Raw genomic sequence first — 20,506 nt, 5'->3', positions numbered from 1 at the left:
GGCCCACAGTTTGGGTGTAATAATTGAATCGTTTGATTGGAAAAAAATGACGGATTTTCTTGCTTATTCTTTACTTTGAACCAGAATATATTAAAAATGAAGGTAATTTGAGGAAGTAATAAATATATTGCTAAGTTGAATTTTGCAATTAAAATTAATGGGCCAAATAAATTAAATTTATATCTCAAATTATGTGTGTTTTTACAACTTTATACCTCTTCCAAATGGCAAAGAGAAAAGTGACGTGCGAAAGGTTGGGATGATTTTGTTGTTGTCAAAAGGATTGGAAAATTCAAAGGGCTGCCAATAAGCTTGGGAAAACTTTTAATATTTTTTTAGCAGCGAAGATTTTTGAAATATGTGTATAATTTAGTATGATTGCAGAATTTTTTTTGCTAAAATTAAAAATTTTCACACCAATGTTTGTCAAATTTAAAAAAAAAAATTACAGCAAACAAAAATTAGTGGTATTATATAAAGTTTGATACTTCATCGAATGGGATGTATTTTTCCAACAGCAGCAGCAATGCTCTGTTTTATTAGACTGATAATGATCTATATAGCAAGAAGCAAATAAAAAAATGAGAAATAAGTGACATTGCTCCCTCTGCTATAGGTTATAAAATTTATTGAACTTATTATATTTTTCTATTATGCCATTAATTTTAATACATAAACTTGATAGCTATTTCTACAAAAAATCCATATTAAAAAAACCCACACAAACACACGTAAATTATTTGAACTTTGAACTATGGAATGTTGGAAGAGTTGATATTACTTTTTAAGGATGAAATCAGTCCATGAATTTTTTAATCCAGCTTAATGATTGGAAAAAAATTTCAATAATCTATATGAGGCGCACAAAAGAAATTTTCCAATACGTAAAAGGAAAAAAGGAGGATTTTGTTTTGCAAGACTCTAATTGTAAACAAATGTTCAAATTTATGATTTTTTAAAGAAGGAGAAAGTCAAAATATTAAATTATGCAAATCGTGTTTCCTAGAAGATTTCTTGTGGTAGATGAGCTTATTGTGCCGTGGTTTAAGAATATTCGCATTGGTGGCTGAGTGGCTGCCCAAGACGATGAAGATGAAACGCCTGTATTTGAGCGGGCAGAGAACCTGGAGGTCGAGGAGGCACCGGCTTTGTCGCGGGTGCGCCGTTCTGGCCGCGGTGGACGAGGAGGATCACCCCCAAGAACACCACCACAATCACCTCGGCGAACACCAGCACCAACAATGTCCCCAAAGGATGGAACTCGGCCTTCACCTGTACTTTTCACAGTTCTACTCTAATTGAAAGTTTCATTGCGTGTTCAAATAGAAAATAATACAATTCAGAATAATTAGTTCATATTCTTAAATTTCGAAACAAACGTCATTTAGGGGGGGGGAACCAAAATTCTGTGTCTTCTAAATTTTTCAATTTCTATTGACATTGGCCAAATAAATAATATTTATACATCAAATAATGCATTTTTCATTGAAACATTTTATATGCTTTTGCACACTGCAAACAGAAAGTTTTGTGCTTAAGGAGAGGAGAGAATGAGTTGTTTGGCGTCAAGATTTGAAAGTTAAAGCGAGATGCAGAAAATAATTATTCTGTGATTTTTATGGGTTAAGTTCTTTGAATACGTTCAAATTATTTTCATGATTTCTGGTGCTTCTCTCTGCTCTAGAAATTTTTTGTGCGGTTTAAAAGTATGATTTAAAAAGCTCAGGGGCATCTTGTGGAATCAAAAATTGAAGTATCCGGCTCCGCACAAACATGCAATGGGAGGATGTTTTTCACCGCGAATTTGTGTGTCTTCTCTGCTGCGGAACTTTGAGGTTATTTGACTGGTATAAAAGGTGGCTCATAACTGGCTTAAATCTAGAGCACATTCATCTTCTGACATCACAAGTGGTATTTTTTTGCTTTTAATTTAATATTTTTGAATATTTGATTTTGTTTCAAAATGTTAAAGATTAAATTTTCTATTTTTTTTTTTACACAACTATATTATGTCAACCTAAAATTACATAATTTTATACCTTTCGTTGTTGCTTTGAACTTTAAATGAATAATAACTTATATCTAAATCTATGGAAGATCAGGATTAATTAGTTATTTCCTTTTAATTAAATATTTCATTCGAAAGGCAGTTTTGGTAAATTTTTCATTCCATCATTAACAAATGAATTTTTCTTCAGATACACTTTGTCAAATCGTCGCGATTCTCATCTAGAAAATGGCTAATAAGCTTGTAAGTATTTTTTATTTAAATCTTAAATCTATATATAGCAAAAACGGGTTTGATGTGAACAATTAGAGGTTATGCCAATCTAAGGGGAGAAGAGCTGACAATGAGTATAATTTACTGACTCCTCAAAAAGATGAGGACAAGCTAAAAAAACCTAAAAAACTGAGAAAAAAGTTTAATTTGACTTCACATCTCTCTGCACTTTGATTAAATAACCATTTGAGCCAGCATGTATAATTGTTTGGAAAAAATTTAAATAAACCATCAATTGGCTAACAATCTGTTGAGCATTCCATTATTTCTTTAAACTTTGTTCAAAGATCATGCTTATTTATGCAATAAAGTTTGGATACTTTGGATGTTTTTGTGACTCGTTCTGAAAAATTCGCAGGTGCTTTTGTTGGCCGCGGTGGTGCTGGTCGCATTGGTGGCTGCCCAAGATGATGATGAAGACCTGCCTGTCGTCGAGCGGGCAGAGAACCTGGAGGCCGAGGAGGCACCGGGGCTGTCTCGGGTGCGCCGTGCCGGCCGACGAGGACCACCAAGACCACCACCAACCTTGTCCCCGAGACCAGATCGCACTCGGCCTCCTCGTTATCCAACCCGCTACACAATTTGGGTGTAACAATTGAATGTAACATCGTTTGATTGGAAAAATATGACGGATTTTCTTGCTTACTTAACTTTGAACCAGAAGTCGATTAAATGAATGTAATTTGAGGAAAAATTCAGTATGTTGAATTTTGCAATTGGAATTAATGGGCCAAATAAATTAGTATTTATATCTCAAATTATGCGTGTTTTTACAACTTTATATAATCCCTCTTCCAAATGGCAAACAAAAATTTGAGTGTGAAAGGTTGGGATGAGTTTGTTGTTGTCAAAAGGATTGGAAAATTCAAAGGGCTGCAAATAAGCGAGGGAAAACTGTCAATTTTTTTTTAGCAGCAAAGATTTTTGAAAAATGTGTAAAAATTAGTGTGATTTCAGAATCTTTTTTCTAAAATTATAAAAATTTGAACGCCAATTTTTTGATTTGTCAAAATTTTACACAAAAAACAGCAAACAAAAATTAGTGGTATTATATAAAGTTTAATACTGCATCGAATGTGATGTATTTTTCCAACAGCAGCAGCAATGCTCTGTTTTATTAGACTGATAATGATCTATATAGCAAGAAGCAAATAAAAAATGAGAAAAAAGTGACTTTGCTCCCTCTGCTATACGTTATAAAAATTTATTGAACTTATTATATTTTTGTATTATGTCTATTATGCCATTAATTTTAATACATAAACTTGATAGCTATTTCTACAAAAAATCCAGATTAAAAAAACCCACACAAACACACGTAAATTATTTGAACCAACTATGGAATGTTGGAAGAGTGATTGGTTGATATTAATTTTTAAGGATGAAGTTAGTCCATGAATTTTTTTTATTCAGCTTAATGATTGGAAAAAATTTCAATAATCTATATGAGGCGCACAAAAGAAATGTTCCTATACGTAAAAGGGAAAAAAGGAGGATGTTCAAATTTATGAGTAAGTTTTTAAAGAAGGAGAAAGTAAAAATATTAAATTATGCAAATCGTGTTTCCTGGAAGATTTCTTGTGGTAGATGAGCTTATTGTGCCGTGGTTTAAAAATATGTTAATTAAATGAGAGCTTCAAGGATATCTTGTGGACTAAAAAATTGAAGTATCCGCACAAACAAGCAAGAGAGGATGTTTTGCTACCTCAAAATTGTGTCTTCTCGTCTGCTGCGGATTTTTGAGGTTAATCGACTAGACATATAAGATGCCGCATTACAGACCTAAATTCAGAGCTCTTTCAGCTTCTGACATCACAAGTGGTATTGTTTTGCATTTAATTTAATATTTTTGAATATTTGAATTTTGTTCAAAATGTAAAAGATTAAATTTTCTATAATTACCATTTTTTTTTTACGCAACGATATTTTTTCAACCTAAAACTACATAATATCATACATTTATTATTTTATTTTTTGCTTTGAACTTTAAATGAATAATAACTTGTATCTAAATCTATGGAAGATCTCAGGATTAATTTATTTCCTTTTAATTAAATATTTCATTCCAAAGCAGTTTTGGAAATTTTTCATACCATCATTAACAAATGAATTTTTCTTCAGATACACTGTGTCAAATCGTCGCGATTCTCATCTAGAAAATGGCTAATAAGCTTGTAAGTATTTTTTATTTAAATATAAAATCTATAAATCGCAAAAACGGGTATGATGTGAAGATTTAGAGGCTATGCCAATCTAAGGAGAGAAAAGCTGACAATGAGTATAATTTATTGACTCTTCACAAAAATGAGCACAGGGAAAAATTTAAAAAAACTGAGAAAAAGGGATTTAAATCAAACTTTAACTCAAGTTAAAGTTCAGGTTAAATTAACTTCACATCTCTTTTTGATTAAATAACCTTTTGAGCCAGCATGTATAATTATATAGAAAAAAATTTAAATAAACCTTTTGAAACCATAAATTTGCTAACAATCTGTTGAGCTTTTCTTTAAACTTTTTCAAAGAATATGATTATTTTTGCATCTCGAAGTTTTTGTGACTCGTTCTTAAAAATTCGCAGGTGCTTTTGTTGGCCGCGGTGGTGCTGCTCGCATTGGTGGCTGCCCAAGACGATGATGAAGACCTGCCTGTCTTCGAGCGGGCTGAAAATCTAGAGGCCGAGGAGGCGCCGGGGCTGTCGCGGGTGCGCCGTTCTGGCCGCGGTGGACGAGGAAGATCACCACCAAGAACACCACCACAATCGCCACGGCGACCACCACCAACGTTGTCCCCGAGAGATCGCACTCGGCCTCCCCGTTTTTCCACAATTTGGGTGTAATAATTTAATCCTTTGATTGGAAAAATATAACGGATTTTCTTGCTTACTTTACTTTGAACCAGAAGTCGATTTAAAATGAATGTGATTTAAGGAAATAATAATTATAATCCTATGTTGAATTTTGCAATTAAAATTAATGGGCCAAATAAATTAAGTATTTTATATCTCAAATTATGCGTGTTTTTACAACTTTATAATTATATACCTCTTCGAAATGGCAAAAAGAAAAGTGAGTTCGAAAGGTTGGGATGAGTTTGATGGTGTCAAAAGGATTGGGAAATTCAAAGGGCGGCCAATAAGCGAGGGAAAACAGACACACACATACATATATACAATATTTTAACCAAGTATATATGGAATGTTGGTATTGGGTTGATCTTACTTTTTAAGGATGAAACAGGGAAGAAAGTAGTCCATGATTTTTTTTTTATCCACCTTGATGATTGGAAAACAAATTTCAGTAATCTATATGAGGCGCAAAATAGAATTTTCCAATACATTAAAGGAAATGTGTTTTACATGCGCAGGACTCTATTTGTAAACAAATGTTCAAATTTATGAGTTTTTAAAGTAGGGGAAAGTAAAAATGTTAAATTAAAATTATGCAAATCTTGTTTCCTGGACGATTTCTTGTGGTAGATGAGCTTATTTTGCCGTGGTTTAAAAAATATTAATTATAAACTTCAAGGATATCTTGTGGACTAAAAAATAAAGTATCCGCACAAACAAGCATGAGAGGATGTTTTGTTACCTCAACGTTGTGTCTTCTCGTCTGCTGCGGATTTTTGAGGTTAATCGACTAGGCATATAAGATGCCGCATTAACAGGCCTAAATCCAGAGCTCTTTCAGCTTCTGTCATCAAAAGCGGTTTTTTGTATTCCAATTTGTTTCTTTAAATTAGATATTTAATTTCCTTTATTATTTTTTTTTATTCTACGCTATTTTGCCAAACTATAAAGGTGCTCAAAAATATAATTTTTGTATACTTTCATTACACAATGAAAGATCAGAATGAAACTATATTAAAATTTTAATTCAATCTAGTGGCAATTTTGGTAGAATTTTCACTCGTTAATAAAAAAATTAATTTATCTTCACTTCAGGTGAACTGTGCCAAATAAACACGCTTCTCATTTAGGAAATGGCTAATAAGCTTGTGAGTATCCTTTTTATAACTATAAATTATAATTTGCAAAATATATCCCAAAATTTTGTGGATATGAATAATTTGTAAAATTTTTTAGAATTTTTTCACTACAGATATTCCCAAAATTGTGAGGTTAATGAAAAATAAAAATAAATTAGCAACGTAAATCACCTTTTTCCACCTAAAATTACCGGTCTCTTTGACTTCACATTTCCCTTGGACAAAAAAAAATTTGATTAGGAGACATAAATATTTTTAAAAAAGATAAAAAAAATTATTAAATCTTTCAGATCCATGAGCTGGCTAAAAAATTCGTCAATCTCTTCGGCGTTCCATTGTTACTAAGCATAATTATAAGAACATGCTTGTTATTATCTTGTTGATGTAAAGATTTAAGATTTGATGTTTTTTGTGACGTGTTTTGAAAAATTCGCAGGTGCTTTTGTTGGCCGCGGTGGTGCTGCTCGCGTTGGTCGCTGCCCAGGACGATGAAGATGACCTGCCGGTCTATGAGCGGGCAGAGCAGGTGAACTTGGATGCTGAGAAGGCACCGGGTCTGTTGCGTGTGCGCCGCCGTGGTGGTGGACATGGCGGTGGACACAGCAGCGGACATAGTGGTGCACATAGTGGACGAGGTGGTGGGCAAAAAACACCATCCACGAGACGTCCTCGTTACAAACTTTTTTGAGTAACAATTGAGAGGAGAGTAACATTTTTTGATTGAAAAAATATGAAAGGCCTTAATTTATTTTGCTTCTAAACAGAACTTAACGACTGTAATTTCATAAGGCAAAAATCATAATAAATACAATCTGTATTTTTCAATAATTATTATGTGGATCAAATAAATTAATAGTTTTATGTACCTTATAACAGACTTTATATATCTCCTTGGGAATAACAAAAGCAAAAAATGTTAACAGAAAAGTCAGTGCGGTAGGAGTTTTGGCTGAACTCGTCTCAGCGAATTCTACAATTGTTTTCACAATTTCAAAATTTTAGGTCAAAGGTCAAGGTCATTTTTGGTGACTCTAAATTTTCAAACTCAAAATTGTAATTAATTTAATTAGGTAAGTAAAATTTTTCCTTTGATTTCTCTTTACTGTATTAAACGTCAGCTTACTTCCAAATATAAATTTATAGGGCTTTGATAGTTGATCAAATTTTTCCGAACCTTGAAAGTGAGTTTGCCGCATTGCCTGAGTCTCTTTTGATGTTTCAGCAGACATCTGCTAGTTGTAAACCCTTTCTTCTTTTTTTACAAATTTTGGTACTGATTGAGATAAAAATAATAAGGTTGCGCATAAATGCGCATAGCCCAAGCCATCAAATAATATGCATTTTGTGTTGTTTTCACAGCCAAATTTTCAATTGTTTTTAAATTGTAATAATCTTCTTATAACTAACAGGTAATTTTTATTGAAAATCAAGTTTTTTACCAAATCCAATTTTTTATTTAAATATTGTTTTCACTAAAATTAATTTGAGATCACAAAATTTGCAAGTATTTTTAAACGAATGTTTGGCACATTAAAACGATTTTCATACTATTAAAAAAATTATGCCAATCAGTCAAAAATAATTAATAAATATTCCATTAGACCCAAACTGTCCAGCGAGGGGTTGGTGTCGCAATTGGTCTCCTGGTGCGTCGGGGGATTCGGCGCACCTCCCTAACCAGCGCCTCATCAGAATCCAGCGCTTCGTTCACCTGCTCTGCCCGCTCAGCGACCGCCAGGTCATCATCGTCCTGGGCAGCCACCAACGCGAGCAGCATCACCGCGGCCAACAAAAGCACCTGAAATATTTTAAAACGCGTCACAAAGAGACTTTAAAAAAACTAGCACGATTAATTAAATCTGGATAAGAGGTACACATGTTTAATTTTTAATAAAAATAAAAATTGGAATAAGATATAAGACATTTGATGTGAGGTTGTTTGCAATTTTGTGAAATTTTTTATAAATTATTTGATAAGAAATTTTTAAAAAATATTTATCGGTGCCTCTGAAGAAATGTGAACTTTCCAAATGATCCATAAATTGATTATTTTTTAAGATTTTTTTCATAATAATTTCCTTTTTAAGAGGGTAAAGTTAAGTTGATTTTTTTCTTAATAGACTGTTTGTTTTTAATAATGACCTCTAGCTCATAACTTTTCCTAGGAATTCTGAAAGCTCAATTCTTCTCTTTGGAATTTAGCATGTGTCTTTCATATTAAATACACACAGTAATTGGGGAGAGATTGGAGTTTAAAAAATACTCACAAGCTTAGCCATTTCCTTGATGAAAATCGGGTGGATTGACACAAACAGATGATCTGTAAATCATTTGTCAGTGTTAGTGAGAAATCTGCAAAATCTGCCGATGGTTCGAAATATTTTTAGTGGTTTAATTTAAGCTTAAGCTTTAATTTGGTCGCCAATTTGATCGATTCTGTCAGAAAAAATAGCCAAACAAAATTGTCAGCGTTTTGGCAATGAAGCCTCAATGCCAAAAAGAAAACTTGACAAAATTAAATTTACTTTCAAATTCGAGAGAAAAATGGACCACTCATTGATTAACAAATATGGCAGAGAACAAAAATATTAAAGGCTATTACCACAGTATTTATGACAGCAGCTGAAGGAGTTCTGGATTTGAGGCACCTTTTATAACTAGTCAAATAAAGTCAAATCCGCAGAATTCTTCCTCTGCACCAAGGACAAAATATTTTGTGGTAAAAACATGCCTTCAAAAGTTGTTTGTGCGGATATTTTTATGGCCCACAAGATGCCCTTGACTCAAAGGCCTTGAGCTGTTACGAATTTATTATTTTGAAATTTGAAATTTTTATTTATCACAGGAAACGAGATGCGCTAACCGCAACACTTGTTATTGTCTCAAAAAGAGTTATCCTGTGCATGCATTTATTTTATTAATTATTACCCTACTTCTCTGCCAAAAAGCATATAGCTACTCAAATTTAATATTTTTGTTACGAAAATATTAAATTTCATAAAACGATTTTAAAAAAAAAAGTAGGCAAATTTGCTAATGTGCACCAATAATCGCATCCAGAACAATATCTTCCAGAATCCTCTCCTCCTAAAAATATACGCAGCATAATTGAACTTAGATTTTGAAGAAGTCCTTTTTTTTTGTAAATCGAAAAATTGATTGGAAACGATTGCATTATACCTCCCTTTTTTAAGGATTGCCAAACTTTGCCAAAGTAAATTCATTGATGGAGCCAGTTTTTAAAATTCTTGAACGCAGACACAGATTTCTATATATATCGTTATTAAAAATACATAAAACAAAGAGAAATTTATTAATCTAGGGAATTTGAATTAACTATCGTTATTTGCAAAATGGAAAGGTCGCGTTTGTTAATATACAGTAGCCATATGCCCATATCCACTAATGTGGTAAAAACAGTACATTATGAATTATAACCCAAGGCTTTTATTAGCTATTATGACTATATAATCAAATTAATAAATGTTAAAATTGATAAATTGTTAAAAATATTAATTTAAATTATTAAATTTTTGTATTAATTTAAATTTTAATAATAATTAAATTACAATTTCTATTATACAAATTTTAAAGAATGAGGTATTTTCAAATAAACTATATAATCAAATTAATATTTTTCTCAGAATTTATATTATTTCTATTTCTTCATCTAGCGCTTTAAATTAATGATGTGCTATGATGTGCAATTAATGTGAAATAATCAGAATTTATAAACAAAGTAAAGGCAATACATGAATCTATCGCCTGAATTTATCAATTCATAATTATATGGCAATTAAACATTTTAACAGAATATTTAAAACAAAAACCAGGTTTATGTTTTCAAATAATATGATTATTTTGGTAATGAAACAATTGTTTTTAATCAGCCAAATTTTGATTTATTTTGATTCACATTTTAGAATTCAATTCACTCTCTCACAACAATATGTTTTCTGGCTATTATTTTTCCATACCATGTACTATGTATAACCTTAACACTAGATTTCCTTGTATAAGTGAAATTGAAACTATTTCTTAATGGAATCGTTTTTAGTGTGTTTGTTTCTCATTTATATTTTCCAATTACAATAAATTGTTTTTAAAGCCTATTTTCTACAGAGATAACATTCATTAGAGATACTTCCTCGTTTAATTATTTCCAATCGATTCTTGTGCCTATTAATTTTGCATACACGCGCGTCAGCGACTTCCTTTTTAGTAGTACTCCTTTTTTTAGTATTCAGAGAGACAAAACGGCAAAAACAACAACTTTTTCGTAGATTTATATATAATTTCTTTTCAACAGCAATATTCATAACACCGACTTGAGATCTACTTTTTCCCCACAATAATTTGATATACAATAATAGATTTTTGTGCACTCTTTTCGCAAATATAGGCCGTTAAAAAGGATGAGTACAACGTCTTTGCAGAACATGAGATGTATCAGATAGAGATAAAAAATATTTAATTCTTCGTCTCTTAACATTTTTGTCTTTAAAGAACCGTATTTTACATGTATGTATATGAAGAGAAATGTACGTTTTTTCAGTTTGGCTTTTTGTAGACGCAAGGATATGAATATTCCACAACATACAACCCATAGATCTACTCATTGAATCGTGTTTTTTTTTCATTTACAAGAGAGATAACAGAGATTTGTATGCTTATCACCATCATGCCGAGTCACACGAGAATGTGCATTATTTTTTTATTTTTTATCTGCGCACGTAGAAGAGCGGAAAATGATACGGAAACGCGTGTTTGACATACACCAATGAGACAACAGCAGAAGTAGCAATCATTTTGAGTGTTGGAAATTCCACGTTTGTCGTTTTTAAAGAGTTGAATATCACATATCGAGAGAGATAATTTTTATTCATCACGTGAAGCATTATTTTGTAACATCATCAAAAACGTAAAGCGATAAAAATTTTTGCTTTGTTTCTAAACAATTATAAATTGATATAAAAGAAAAAATAATCACAACACCAGCAGTTTAATTTAAACGACCAAGAGTATTTCCTATTTTTCTGGTTAGCCTCTAGATATGATTTCCTGTAGATCAAATAATTTCGCAATTTAGTAATTCAAAATTTTGTCAATATCATTAAAATTTTAAGCGAATAATTCCACTGACCTGAATAAAAACCCCCTCTCTTTCCAAAGTATTTGCGGTAAAAATTCGATCAAATTGGAAATATATCTCCCAGGTAAAAAGAAAAGCACCCTTGGTTATTTAAAGTAAGTTAAGTCACTTTTTTTTTAAATCGTCCCTACCTAGATATGAATTGCAATGTGAATAAAATTTCGAAATGCAGTAAAAATTAGAACAAATGAATATTAATTAAAAAATCATTGATTTCAGAATTTTAGCTCAGGTAAATGATATTTTGTTAGGAAGAACTTTTGTAATTTTACATGCTAGAGTGGCTTGATGAATTTTTTATCTAAACAGTGGCCTGCTGATGCCTACTGTCTGGAATTTTCTTTATGAGATTGAGAGCGTCCACTGAAGTGAAAATTTCTTTGTTGGTTAAACCAATTTTTAATTAAGGAAATATTTAAAAAAAAAAATTTTTCTAATTTCATATCCCTTATATGAAGGAACTGAAAGAAAAATTATTTTGTTTCCATATAATTATATGGATAAAAGGAAAGCTCACTAAGAATTAAGCTACATTTTTCTTCGAGTTTTTACAATTTTCAGGAACAAAACTCCAATATTAAAATAAATTGATTTTGATACTAATTGTTTAAAAAAATCCAAAGAACACGGAATGACCAAAAAGAAAGTGAGCAATTATTAACGGTGCGATTTTTCCTTGATATAAGTCATCGTTTTATTATTGTTTTGATTTAGCATGAAAGGATTCGAAGAGATTGTCATTCATATAATTAAATTTTTGACACCAAAAGCATTTGCAATGATTGAGATAATGCTAAGTGAAATTATTATAGATGAGTAATTGTGTGGCAGTTTAGTAGAAAACAATCAAACATGGCTGTATTTTATCAAAGCTTCCAAAATTGCGTGAACACAAACAGCCGTTTTAAATGTAAAAAATGCAAACAATATCAAATTGGAAGGAAGATCAGAGAACTTTTAGACCGGAATTTCATCGCTTTGTTACAACTCCCTGAGCATCAACCGTAAGTGCACCCCTTTGTATTATACATAAAATGGAACAGGGGTGATTTGAGGGAGAGGATTCAACACCGAGCTCATTTCTACCACACCGAATGCTACTATTCCGCTAGTTACTTCAACACACTTTTCCACTTTTAAAGAGATCATTGAAATCTAACAACAACACTACTTCTTGAACTTTGTTTGAGTTAAAATACACGCCATGAGAAAACGTTGAAAAAGGCCCACACAAATATATAAACATTTTAGAAAAGCTTTTCAAGAGGAAGGTGAAAATAACATTTGGGAAATTTGTCACAAAATTCTATCACAATATTTTGTTTCTATACACTCGGAGTCGACAGGTTCATCTCATTTCGAAAATACTTACATGAAAAGCTGAATCAACAGCCTGTGAACAAAATATTTCGGACCGAATTTCTTAAATTCAATAGCCACCAGTGAAGCAAAAACAGAGCACAGCTCATTCAGGCTGCTTCGCTACGACAACAACATTCTTCCACTTTCGACTGCTTTCTACCCAGAAAAAATTATTTTTTTCAACAATCATGGAAAACACGTTTGATTATTTTGCTGCTCAAGAGAAGATTGATATTTTTTTAGAGCGCGCCCAGCGTTCACGGCGAGTCGATGAGCGGCTCGTCGAGACCGTTGAGCGAGTTCATCGGGAAAATGGGGTACCAAGCGTTGGTCGCGTTGGTCAGCTGCAGTTTGTCGAGGGCGATCTCGGCGCCGCCGAGGCCCTGGTTGCTCTCGAAGCCCTTCTGGCGCTCCCAGAGCATAATGATCAGCACTCGGCCCAGGACGTCACACGCGTTGTAGCGAAGTTTCTGGTTGTAAACGGGGTCGTAGCTGGAGCGGCAGACCCTCGTCTTGCGCTTTTGAAGCCACCGGTCGCCGTCCTTTAGATAGGACTTCACATATGTATCTAAAAATTAAAAAGAAAATTTTCAATGACATATTTTTATTTGATGTTATTAAAAATCAATTTGAAAAGGCAGAAGATAAAAACAATTAATATAAGTTAACAATCATAATAAATTGATCTGGAGTAATTTATAATTTGATTATATTTTTTTTTAATTTTATTAAAGAATCTAAAAATAAAAAAATTATTCTTAAAAAATATGATGTTCTCTCATCTCTTTTTAAATTTAAAATATTTAACGAGAGGGCATATTAAATTTTGCTCATTTGAAGTTGCCCTCATTTGAACCCAATAAACATTCATTTGAAACTAAATTTTAAAGTAGGCAACCTGCTCTATGCCCGTGCTTAGCGAGTTGCCTACTCTTACAACACCTTGAAACATCATTTCTAATTCGTCATTATTTCTACAATATTAACTTCTTACCTGGGGCTGAATCTCCTCTGCTTATTGCGTTCAGGCCTTTGGCACAGACGATTTCCAGCTCAAGCTGCCCCTTGGTCATTAGCAGAGCAATTTTTATCTCGCCGTATCCACCTGCAGGCAAATTTCCTTCTTTTTAATTCTATGGTTGATTCCTTTTTAGCAGTTTCTTACCAGCCAACTGAGCGATCATAAAGCCCCTTGGTCTGATCTGCCCCGGCCCGAGAATGAGTGTGTCGCCTTCAGCGTTGCCCTCGAAATTCTTAGGCCCCCTTGAAATTAAAATAAATATTTTTAGAAGAATTTGACGATCCAAGGGTTGATTTATAGTTCAATAGTAGCTTAAGTAGCTGAACTAATCACTTAGTCTAGATTATAATTAATTATATATCCCATTGCAAGTGGCTTCTTCTGATTTTAAATAAAAAAAATATTTTATGGTGTTTGATTTTATAATCGGCTTTTCTTTGATGGCTTTTTAGCCCATTAGTCATTACTGAATATAGCCTGATCTACATGCTTTATTTGACAAAACTAAAAAAAACTAAGTAAGGAATCAGTCACTTTTAAACTCAAATTTCAAACACCATATTTAAATATTTAATATTACATAAATAATTAATTTTGTACCCAACGGACGATTTTCTGCGATAGCTCTTCCTCCGCTCCGGGTGATCGAGCCGACTTAAAACTGCAGCTGCCCCTGTTAGAATGTCATGGGCGTAGCGAGAAGGTCCTGAAAATTAAAAAATGCTTTCCTGTGGACGCTTCGATTTTAAGCAAAAGGGGCTGATTACGACACAAAAAATGATATTTTACGAGCGAATTCATCTGATTTTGTGAATTTTTATTAAACATCGATTATTGTGTATTATCGATTAAGAATCATAGAGGGTTTAGATTGTGTTTTTTAGGCTTTTGTGATGAAGTAGGAAATTGTAGATTCAATCGCCCAAATGTAAAATAATTCAAAGCGAAATTTTCTTCTTGCTATAAATTTAACTTGTTGGTTGGTTTAAATTTGATAACTCTAATGAAATAACATTTATTAGATTTTTGTTAATTAAGAATTTTTTAAATGTTATTAGAGCGAATTTCAATTTTTTAGTTACATACTTATTAACAGAAACTACAGTAAACATTTTCTAGAACACAATTAGAGCTGAATTATATATATGTAATTCCTGCAAACGTAGTTTTAATCTCAGCAAAATGGTAAACAGATATTTATAATTTTCCTAGCTTTTAAATTAGTTCAGATGATTCTCTGCTAAGAAAAAACAGTTTAATGAAGGTAGGGATGATTGATGAAAACACACAGAGCTCTAAACACACTGATGAAATCCACACCTGCCACAATTGAAGTACACAATATTAAAAATATGTTAAAAAATGTTTTTTTTTCTAGATCAAAAATTTTAAGCATAGCTGAAAAACAGGATCAATTTTGATTAATCGAGTGCTCTACATGCCAAAAGTTGCTGACTATACGCAATGAAAGATTTCTACTCTAGATTTTATGAGAAAATTTTTACACGAATCTAAAAGTAGGGCACTACCCTGGCACTGCAATTGTATACAGAGAAGTAGCTCAAGGGAAAAATGTATGTTTTATTCGAGGCTCGCCTACTTTTTCTAAACGAGAGACAAACACAGATCCGGACACATGATGGACAAGCACAAACACTGAGTCTCTGATGGGACTTACCTTGGTAAATTAAATAACTACAGATGGCCAGCTTTGTATGTAGTGGTTTTTGTTTGGATTGTGTGCATCACCACGCGATTTGCAGGAGAGTGAAAGAATTAAAAAGAGGGGAAAGAGAAAACAGAATGTTAAAGAACGAATTTTCCAACTCACTTCGTGTTTTTCCCTTTGAATTTTTTAACAGAGAGCCGGACTTAGCCGAGCCAGAATTTTTCATGCAAAATTCTAACTCGTTTCGGTCCGCTTTTTTATATAAATGTATAATTTTTTTCAGTGTAAAAACACACAAATACAAATATATTCATGTTCTCACATTGAACAAAAGCAACATGAATATTTCAGTCTGCAATTCCTCTTTTATTCACACGGAATGTTAAACATTTATTGCGTTTTTCGCATGTGTGTTATAAAAAATGTATGAGACGACAAGGGGTACTCGTGACTGAGGTTTTTGTCCATTGACATTTTCCAGCACGTCATGCAAAGTGTAGCGACAGTCAAGAGGCAAGAGGGAGAGCGCGGCATTCTTTGAGACCAGAGAGAAAAACGCTTGCAATTTTTATGATGGTTTTTTTTTCAATTTTTCTTTTGCAGAATGAAAAACTAACGCAGAGATAATTGCACCTGAGATTTCAATCATTATTAAAACGTTACCAAAATTCTAAAAAATAAATTAGGAGGCTCAAGTATGGTTGGTAGAAGTCAACCAACTCTTCAAGTGGAAGGGAAGTTGATATTATTAATTTAGCATTTTAATTTTTAGCGAGTGATTTCTTTCCAATATTTAATCAATGAAAATCATACCTGTAAATATTTTCATGTATTCAACGCCAAATTAAAAAATTTAAAATAATTTCATTTTTTAAATTTATATATTACCTATCGCGGTCTATCAACGTAAAAAAATAGTAATAAATGATAGATGAAGACGCAATGTATTGACTTTTTACTTTTTTATAATTTATTAATATATTACGTAAACATTTTCTGTAGTGAAATTTAATGGCGCTATAAAATTCTCTCATTCTACGCACCAACTTTTAGATGCTAAAACATTTTTAGTGAAAAATCTTGTTTTAATTAAACTTAATTTAAGTGTTTCATGAGAGATTTAAATGAAAAGCTTTCCTTCCACTTAGCGAGATGACGAGATTGTTAGAATTTCCTTTACTTTTCGGCTGAATCCAGAAAGTATTTTAAAGTGGCGTAACAGACTAATTATGTTTCTCTAAAAAGGTCTTTGAAATCCAACTCTAATTACGAGAGTCAAACTTACTCTATTAAGACTTGTGCAAATCTCTGCTAGTCGATCGGGTCGTGCGAAGGAGAGGGGGTCTTGTGAGACTCTGAGACCGCATCTGGTTCAATGCCTGGTCCAAACTCCCACCTAGATTGCATTGAGAAAGAACAAAAGGGCGATGCACAAACATAACATGTGTCAGGTGTGTATGGTTTTTTTTATATTCAAGGCGGGAGGCTATGCTTGGCTCTGAGAGGTGCTGCTATTTTTAGAATGTTTTTGCGAAGCTTATATTTATTTTTCATTGTGTGTACATCAAACACATGGATGTGAGGGAAGTGTATTAAGTCTCACTGACGGTGAAAAAGGATATGTGCACTTTCCACGTCACATGTAATGCGAGTGTATCATTGGAACATTATTTACATGTCACGTCGGACAGTGAGAGATAAAGAGTAGCATGTTTCAGTTATATTATGTACAAATGATTTTGTGTTTCTCATCCAAATAGTGTAAGTCCATCAGTATTCCTCAAAAATGCACATTAATAAAAAAAGAAATTATATTTTTATATAACTCATAATGAAAAAATAGTGGAAATATTTATTGTAAAACTTGGTTATTGAAATTTTTGATAATTTCCATGCGCCGATTTGATAAAAATGTAGGAAGATAATTCTAATAGTAAGATTTTATAAAAAAAAAAGAGTGTGTGTAGACACTCATTTATAATCCAGTCCAGGGGTGTTATCGTTTAAAAAGGTAGAGTGCAGAGAATCATATTAAAGTTCCAATATTTCTGAGTGCTCTCGCAAAATGCAGAAAAGATAAAATCGCTGTCCATTGTTGGGACAAAGAACGCATTCCAGCCACTCATTAATTAATACCAAAACATTTCGCATCACCTGCAGCACAAACTCGATCATAGAGGAATGGTACTTACTTCGCGCTGGCTTTTTGTCTTGGCTTAAGCTCAGGGTTCTGGATAAACCTGCACCTGAAGACTCCACGCCTGCCTTGGTACCAATCATCAGTTCCTCCCTCTGCTCGTAGTGGCCCATGACGGCGCCACCCCGAGAACTGGAACTGCGTCGCCGCTCCCTGCTGTAACCCACACCCAGTTCCTCTGCAAATTTTGTTGATGCTGAATCTATAATTAATTTTTAAATTCACTACCTTTTTGAGTCTCTGAGTTTTGGAAGGAGCTTCTTCTCGAGCCAGGCAAAGACCTGGAAAAGTCTCTGCCAAGCTGATAAGTGTCCACCTCCAGGGTTTCCGACTGGGATGATCCACGGCGTGACCCTCCAACGTAGGCATGGTCAGGGTGCAGGAGTCCTGATTCCACGCTCGACGAGTGCGAAACGTTTCCGGCAGTCTCATCGTCTTTGTCATCTAAAAAGGTAAAATGTAAAAATAAAAAATAGAAAAAATCATGTTATGAATTTTGCTGTAAATAAATTAACCGAACAACGTTTTTCACAAATTTGCCAACACTTTTGTAAAATAATAATAATAAATGTACTTTCTGGACAGCTCTGGGGAATTTCTTTGAACAGTGGGTATTCCCGGGAATAATTAGGGCTTATTTGTCCCTGATGCAGGAAGGAAAGGAACTATTCGGGAGCAAAATATCCCATGGACTCATTTTTTTTTGTACCTGAGTAAGAGCGTTGTTGTGTAAAGTCGCCCCTCCTCAGCAGCCTTTGAGCAATTTCCCTGGCCGCAGTGCCAGGGTTGGCCAGCGAGCCCCTCGGGGACACATGAGGCGACTTGAATCGCAGCTGGCGCTGGTCCTCGAGGCGGTACCAATTGGGTCTGTCCTCGAGAAACGCTTTTTGCAGCTCCACCGTGCACTCTCCTAAATTTGTGAAATTAGACATAAACTTTTTCACTAAAAAAAAGACAATAAGAGTTTAAATGTTATTTAAAACTAATTTAATTACACCAAAGTTAAAATATTATATAATAATAATTTATTTGTTTCATCTAATTTTTGGGCATACCTAGAAATTGGCTATCTCTGTCAGGGCAGTAGTCCCACATGGAAATGTCAATGTTCATTTTCATGAGGCTCTCCGCTGGAACGTTAGGGATCTCGAACGTCGCGTTCCAGATGGGGTTATGAGTTGGCTCTGCCACATCAGTCTTGAGTGTCTTGGGCTCCTTCCTGTTAAGGTTAAAACGTAGATCAGATACAGGCTTTAAATGTTCAAAGTTACTTAATTGAATCCATTTATTTAAAATTTTAATCCATATAACTTTTTAATTTATCCCAAAAACTTATTCAAATTTTCGAATGAATCCTAATTTTTCGTACTTTTAAAATTTGACCTATTTTTCCTATCTTTAATTATTTTCTATTTCATTCGAATATATCAAACTTGAAAATAAATTTGAATAAATTAAGAAATTCTATTACAAATTTGTGACTTGAAGTCTGACGTAGGCCTCAGGTTGGCTGCCGTAGCCAGTGTCATCTCTTGGCGCCAGATCGTCCGCAGCCAGCACGGACACCACCAGCTCCCTCTTTTCCTCCACATACCAGACGTGGATCTGAACCCGACCACTCACGGTCTTCTCGCGCGCGAGCTGCTCCTGAAATTTGATGAGCCGTCAGAGGCTGTTGCGGAAATGGAGACACATTAAAAAAAAAATTGGCAATATCGGTCCGTTTAGCAATTCAGGACCACAGGTGGTGTGCGCCCCAGTAAGAGGAGATCGGGGCACATGCAACGTGACCTACATAAAAATGAGTTGTGAGCGGCGCACTCAAGATGGCATGGATGTTGGTTGGATGCTCAGTTCTGTTTGAATTACATAGTGGACGATCGGGAAAATATCTGAGCAGAAAATCGTTATTGTACAGCGGCTAAGTATGAATTGCGGCGCCCGCCGATCGGGACAGAGTTTTAAAAGTTGATGGCTCTCTCTCGACTGATTTCTGGGAAAATTCTTAATGAGACGAGCTTTGTTCTAAAATTAGCGCTGTCACTTTATTTTCTTTTTCTCTCGGAGTGACATGCTTTTTCGTCCGCTGGGGAAAACACAATCTGCAGATATTATTTTTGTCTAATTTTTTTCACAGCAGGTGAACAAGAAATAATAGCTCTCTTTCCTTCTTTCATCCAACTCTGAGTGGGCAGCAGAGGGAAAATAAACAAAGAGGGCCGAGTATGTACGAGTATGAGTTTGAATAACAAAAACCTGGCGTAGAAAATAAGCCGCTTTCAAAAGTTTGAACAAACACCACTTGTTGGAAGGACGGAAAATAATACCAGGGCAAGATAAAATGACAGACTTGAGAGGCAAAAATAGACTGCGAGGACTTGTGTAAAGCTAACAATATTTGGGAATTAAATATAAAGCAAATAGAAAAATACACAAAGTCACAAAAATCTGACTTTTTTTGTGTGAAATTCGTACATCATTTTAAGCCCAATTTTGATAAATTAATCCTCTCATTGGTTATTTAAATAGGAATGCGAGCAGTGTGTGACATACAGCGCAGTTCAGACAGCGTTTTGATTAACGGTGACAGTTTTGATACACATTTATCACAGACAAGAACGTTATTTATGCGTGGCACTCTCTACACCCTAAGCTTTGGCATCTGTTTCTGTTGAACAACTAACACCAAACACACATTTATCTGACTTAACTACCTCTGGTTTACAAATATTTACTGCACAGATTGTTTGCAAACTTAAAGGACCCTTTCAACAAACCTCAAAATTAACGTTTAAAAAGCTGAAGTTTAATTAAACGGTTAATTTTCACAACTTGAGAAA

The 20,506-nt window shown here is 33.7% G+C and overlaps 1 protein-coding gene and 3 long non-coding RNA genes across 10 annotated transcripts in view; 2 read left to right on the top strand and 2 right to left on the bottom strand.

Moving 5' to 3' along the window:
• Positions 1–4,006: 4,006 nt before the first annotated feature.
• LOC132205934 (uncharacterized) lies at positions 4,007–5,216 on the top strand. The gene is made up of 3 exons (XR_009442728.1): positions 4,007–4,102; positions 4,403–4,455; positions 4,860–5,216. It is a non-coding gene; the product is annotated as an uncharacterized LOC132205934 (long non-coding RNA).
• Positions 5,217–5,929: 713 nt separating this feature from the next.
• On the top strand, positions 5,930–7,132 carry LOC132192743 (uncharacterized). Its single transcript, XR_009441367.1, has 3 exons — positions 5,930–6,077; positions 6,222–6,274; positions 6,702–7,132. It is a non-coding gene; the product is annotated as an uncharacterized LOC132192743 (long non-coding RNA).
• A 564-nt stretch (positions 7,133–7,696) lies between these two features.
• Positions 7,697–8,963, bottom strand: LOC132192688 (uncharacterized). The gene is made up of 3 exons (XR_009441363.1): positions 8,868–8,963; positions 8,533–8,585; positions 7,697–8,063 (listed from the first exon to the last, which is right to left on the bottom strand). It is a non-coding gene; the product is annotated as an uncharacterized LOC132192688 (long non-coding RNA).
• A 1,197-nt stretch (positions 8,964–10,160) lies between these two features.
• LOC132192682 (regulating synaptic membrane exocytosis protein 1-like) overlaps positions 10,161–20,506 on the bottom strand; it is a 59,618-nt gene continuing 49,272 nt past the window's right edge. For 2 of the 7 annotated variants that reach the window (XM_059612755.1, XM_059612756.1), the window contains exons 15-23: positions 19,138–19,313; positions 18,722–18,885; positions 18,376–18,576; positions 17,895–18,110; positions 17,662–17,844; positions 14,401–14,506; positions 13,945–14,042; positions 13,774–13,899; positions 10,161–13,347 (exon numbers count right to left, since the gene is read on the bottom strand). In XM_059612755.1, coding sequence (XP_059468738.1) covers positions 13,037–13,347; positions 13,774–13,899; positions 13,945–14,042; positions 14,401–14,506; positions 17,662–17,844; positions 17,895–18,110; positions 18,376–18,576; positions 18,722–18,885; positions 19,138–19,313 — 1,581 coding nt within the window. In that variant the 3' untranslated portion in view covers positions 10,161–13,036. Of the gene's footprint in view, positions 13,348–13,773; positions 13,900–13,944; positions 14,043–14,399; positions 14,507–15,478; positions 15,510–16,401; positions 16,866–17,661; positions 17,845–17,894; positions 18,111–18,375; positions 18,577–18,721; positions 18,886–19,137; positions 19,314–20,506 lie in introns of those variants that run through there. The other 5 variants (XM_059612757.1, XR_009441361.1, XR_009441362.1 and 2 more) reach the window with 5 other exon arrangements.

Source organism: Neocloeon triangulifer, unplaced genomic scaffold (assembly GCF_031216515.1).
Source record: "Neocloeon triangulifer isolate White Clay Creek 2 clone unplaced genomic scaffold, ASM3121651v1 ptg000003l, whole genome shotgun sequence".
Taxonomy (NCBI): Eukaryota; Metazoa; Arthropoda; class Insecta; order Ephemeroptera; family Baetidae; genus Neocloeon; species Neocloeon triangulifer.
The sequence above is the reverse complement of the archived record's forward strand: the minus strand, read 5'-3'. Positions and strand labels throughout refer to the sequence as shown.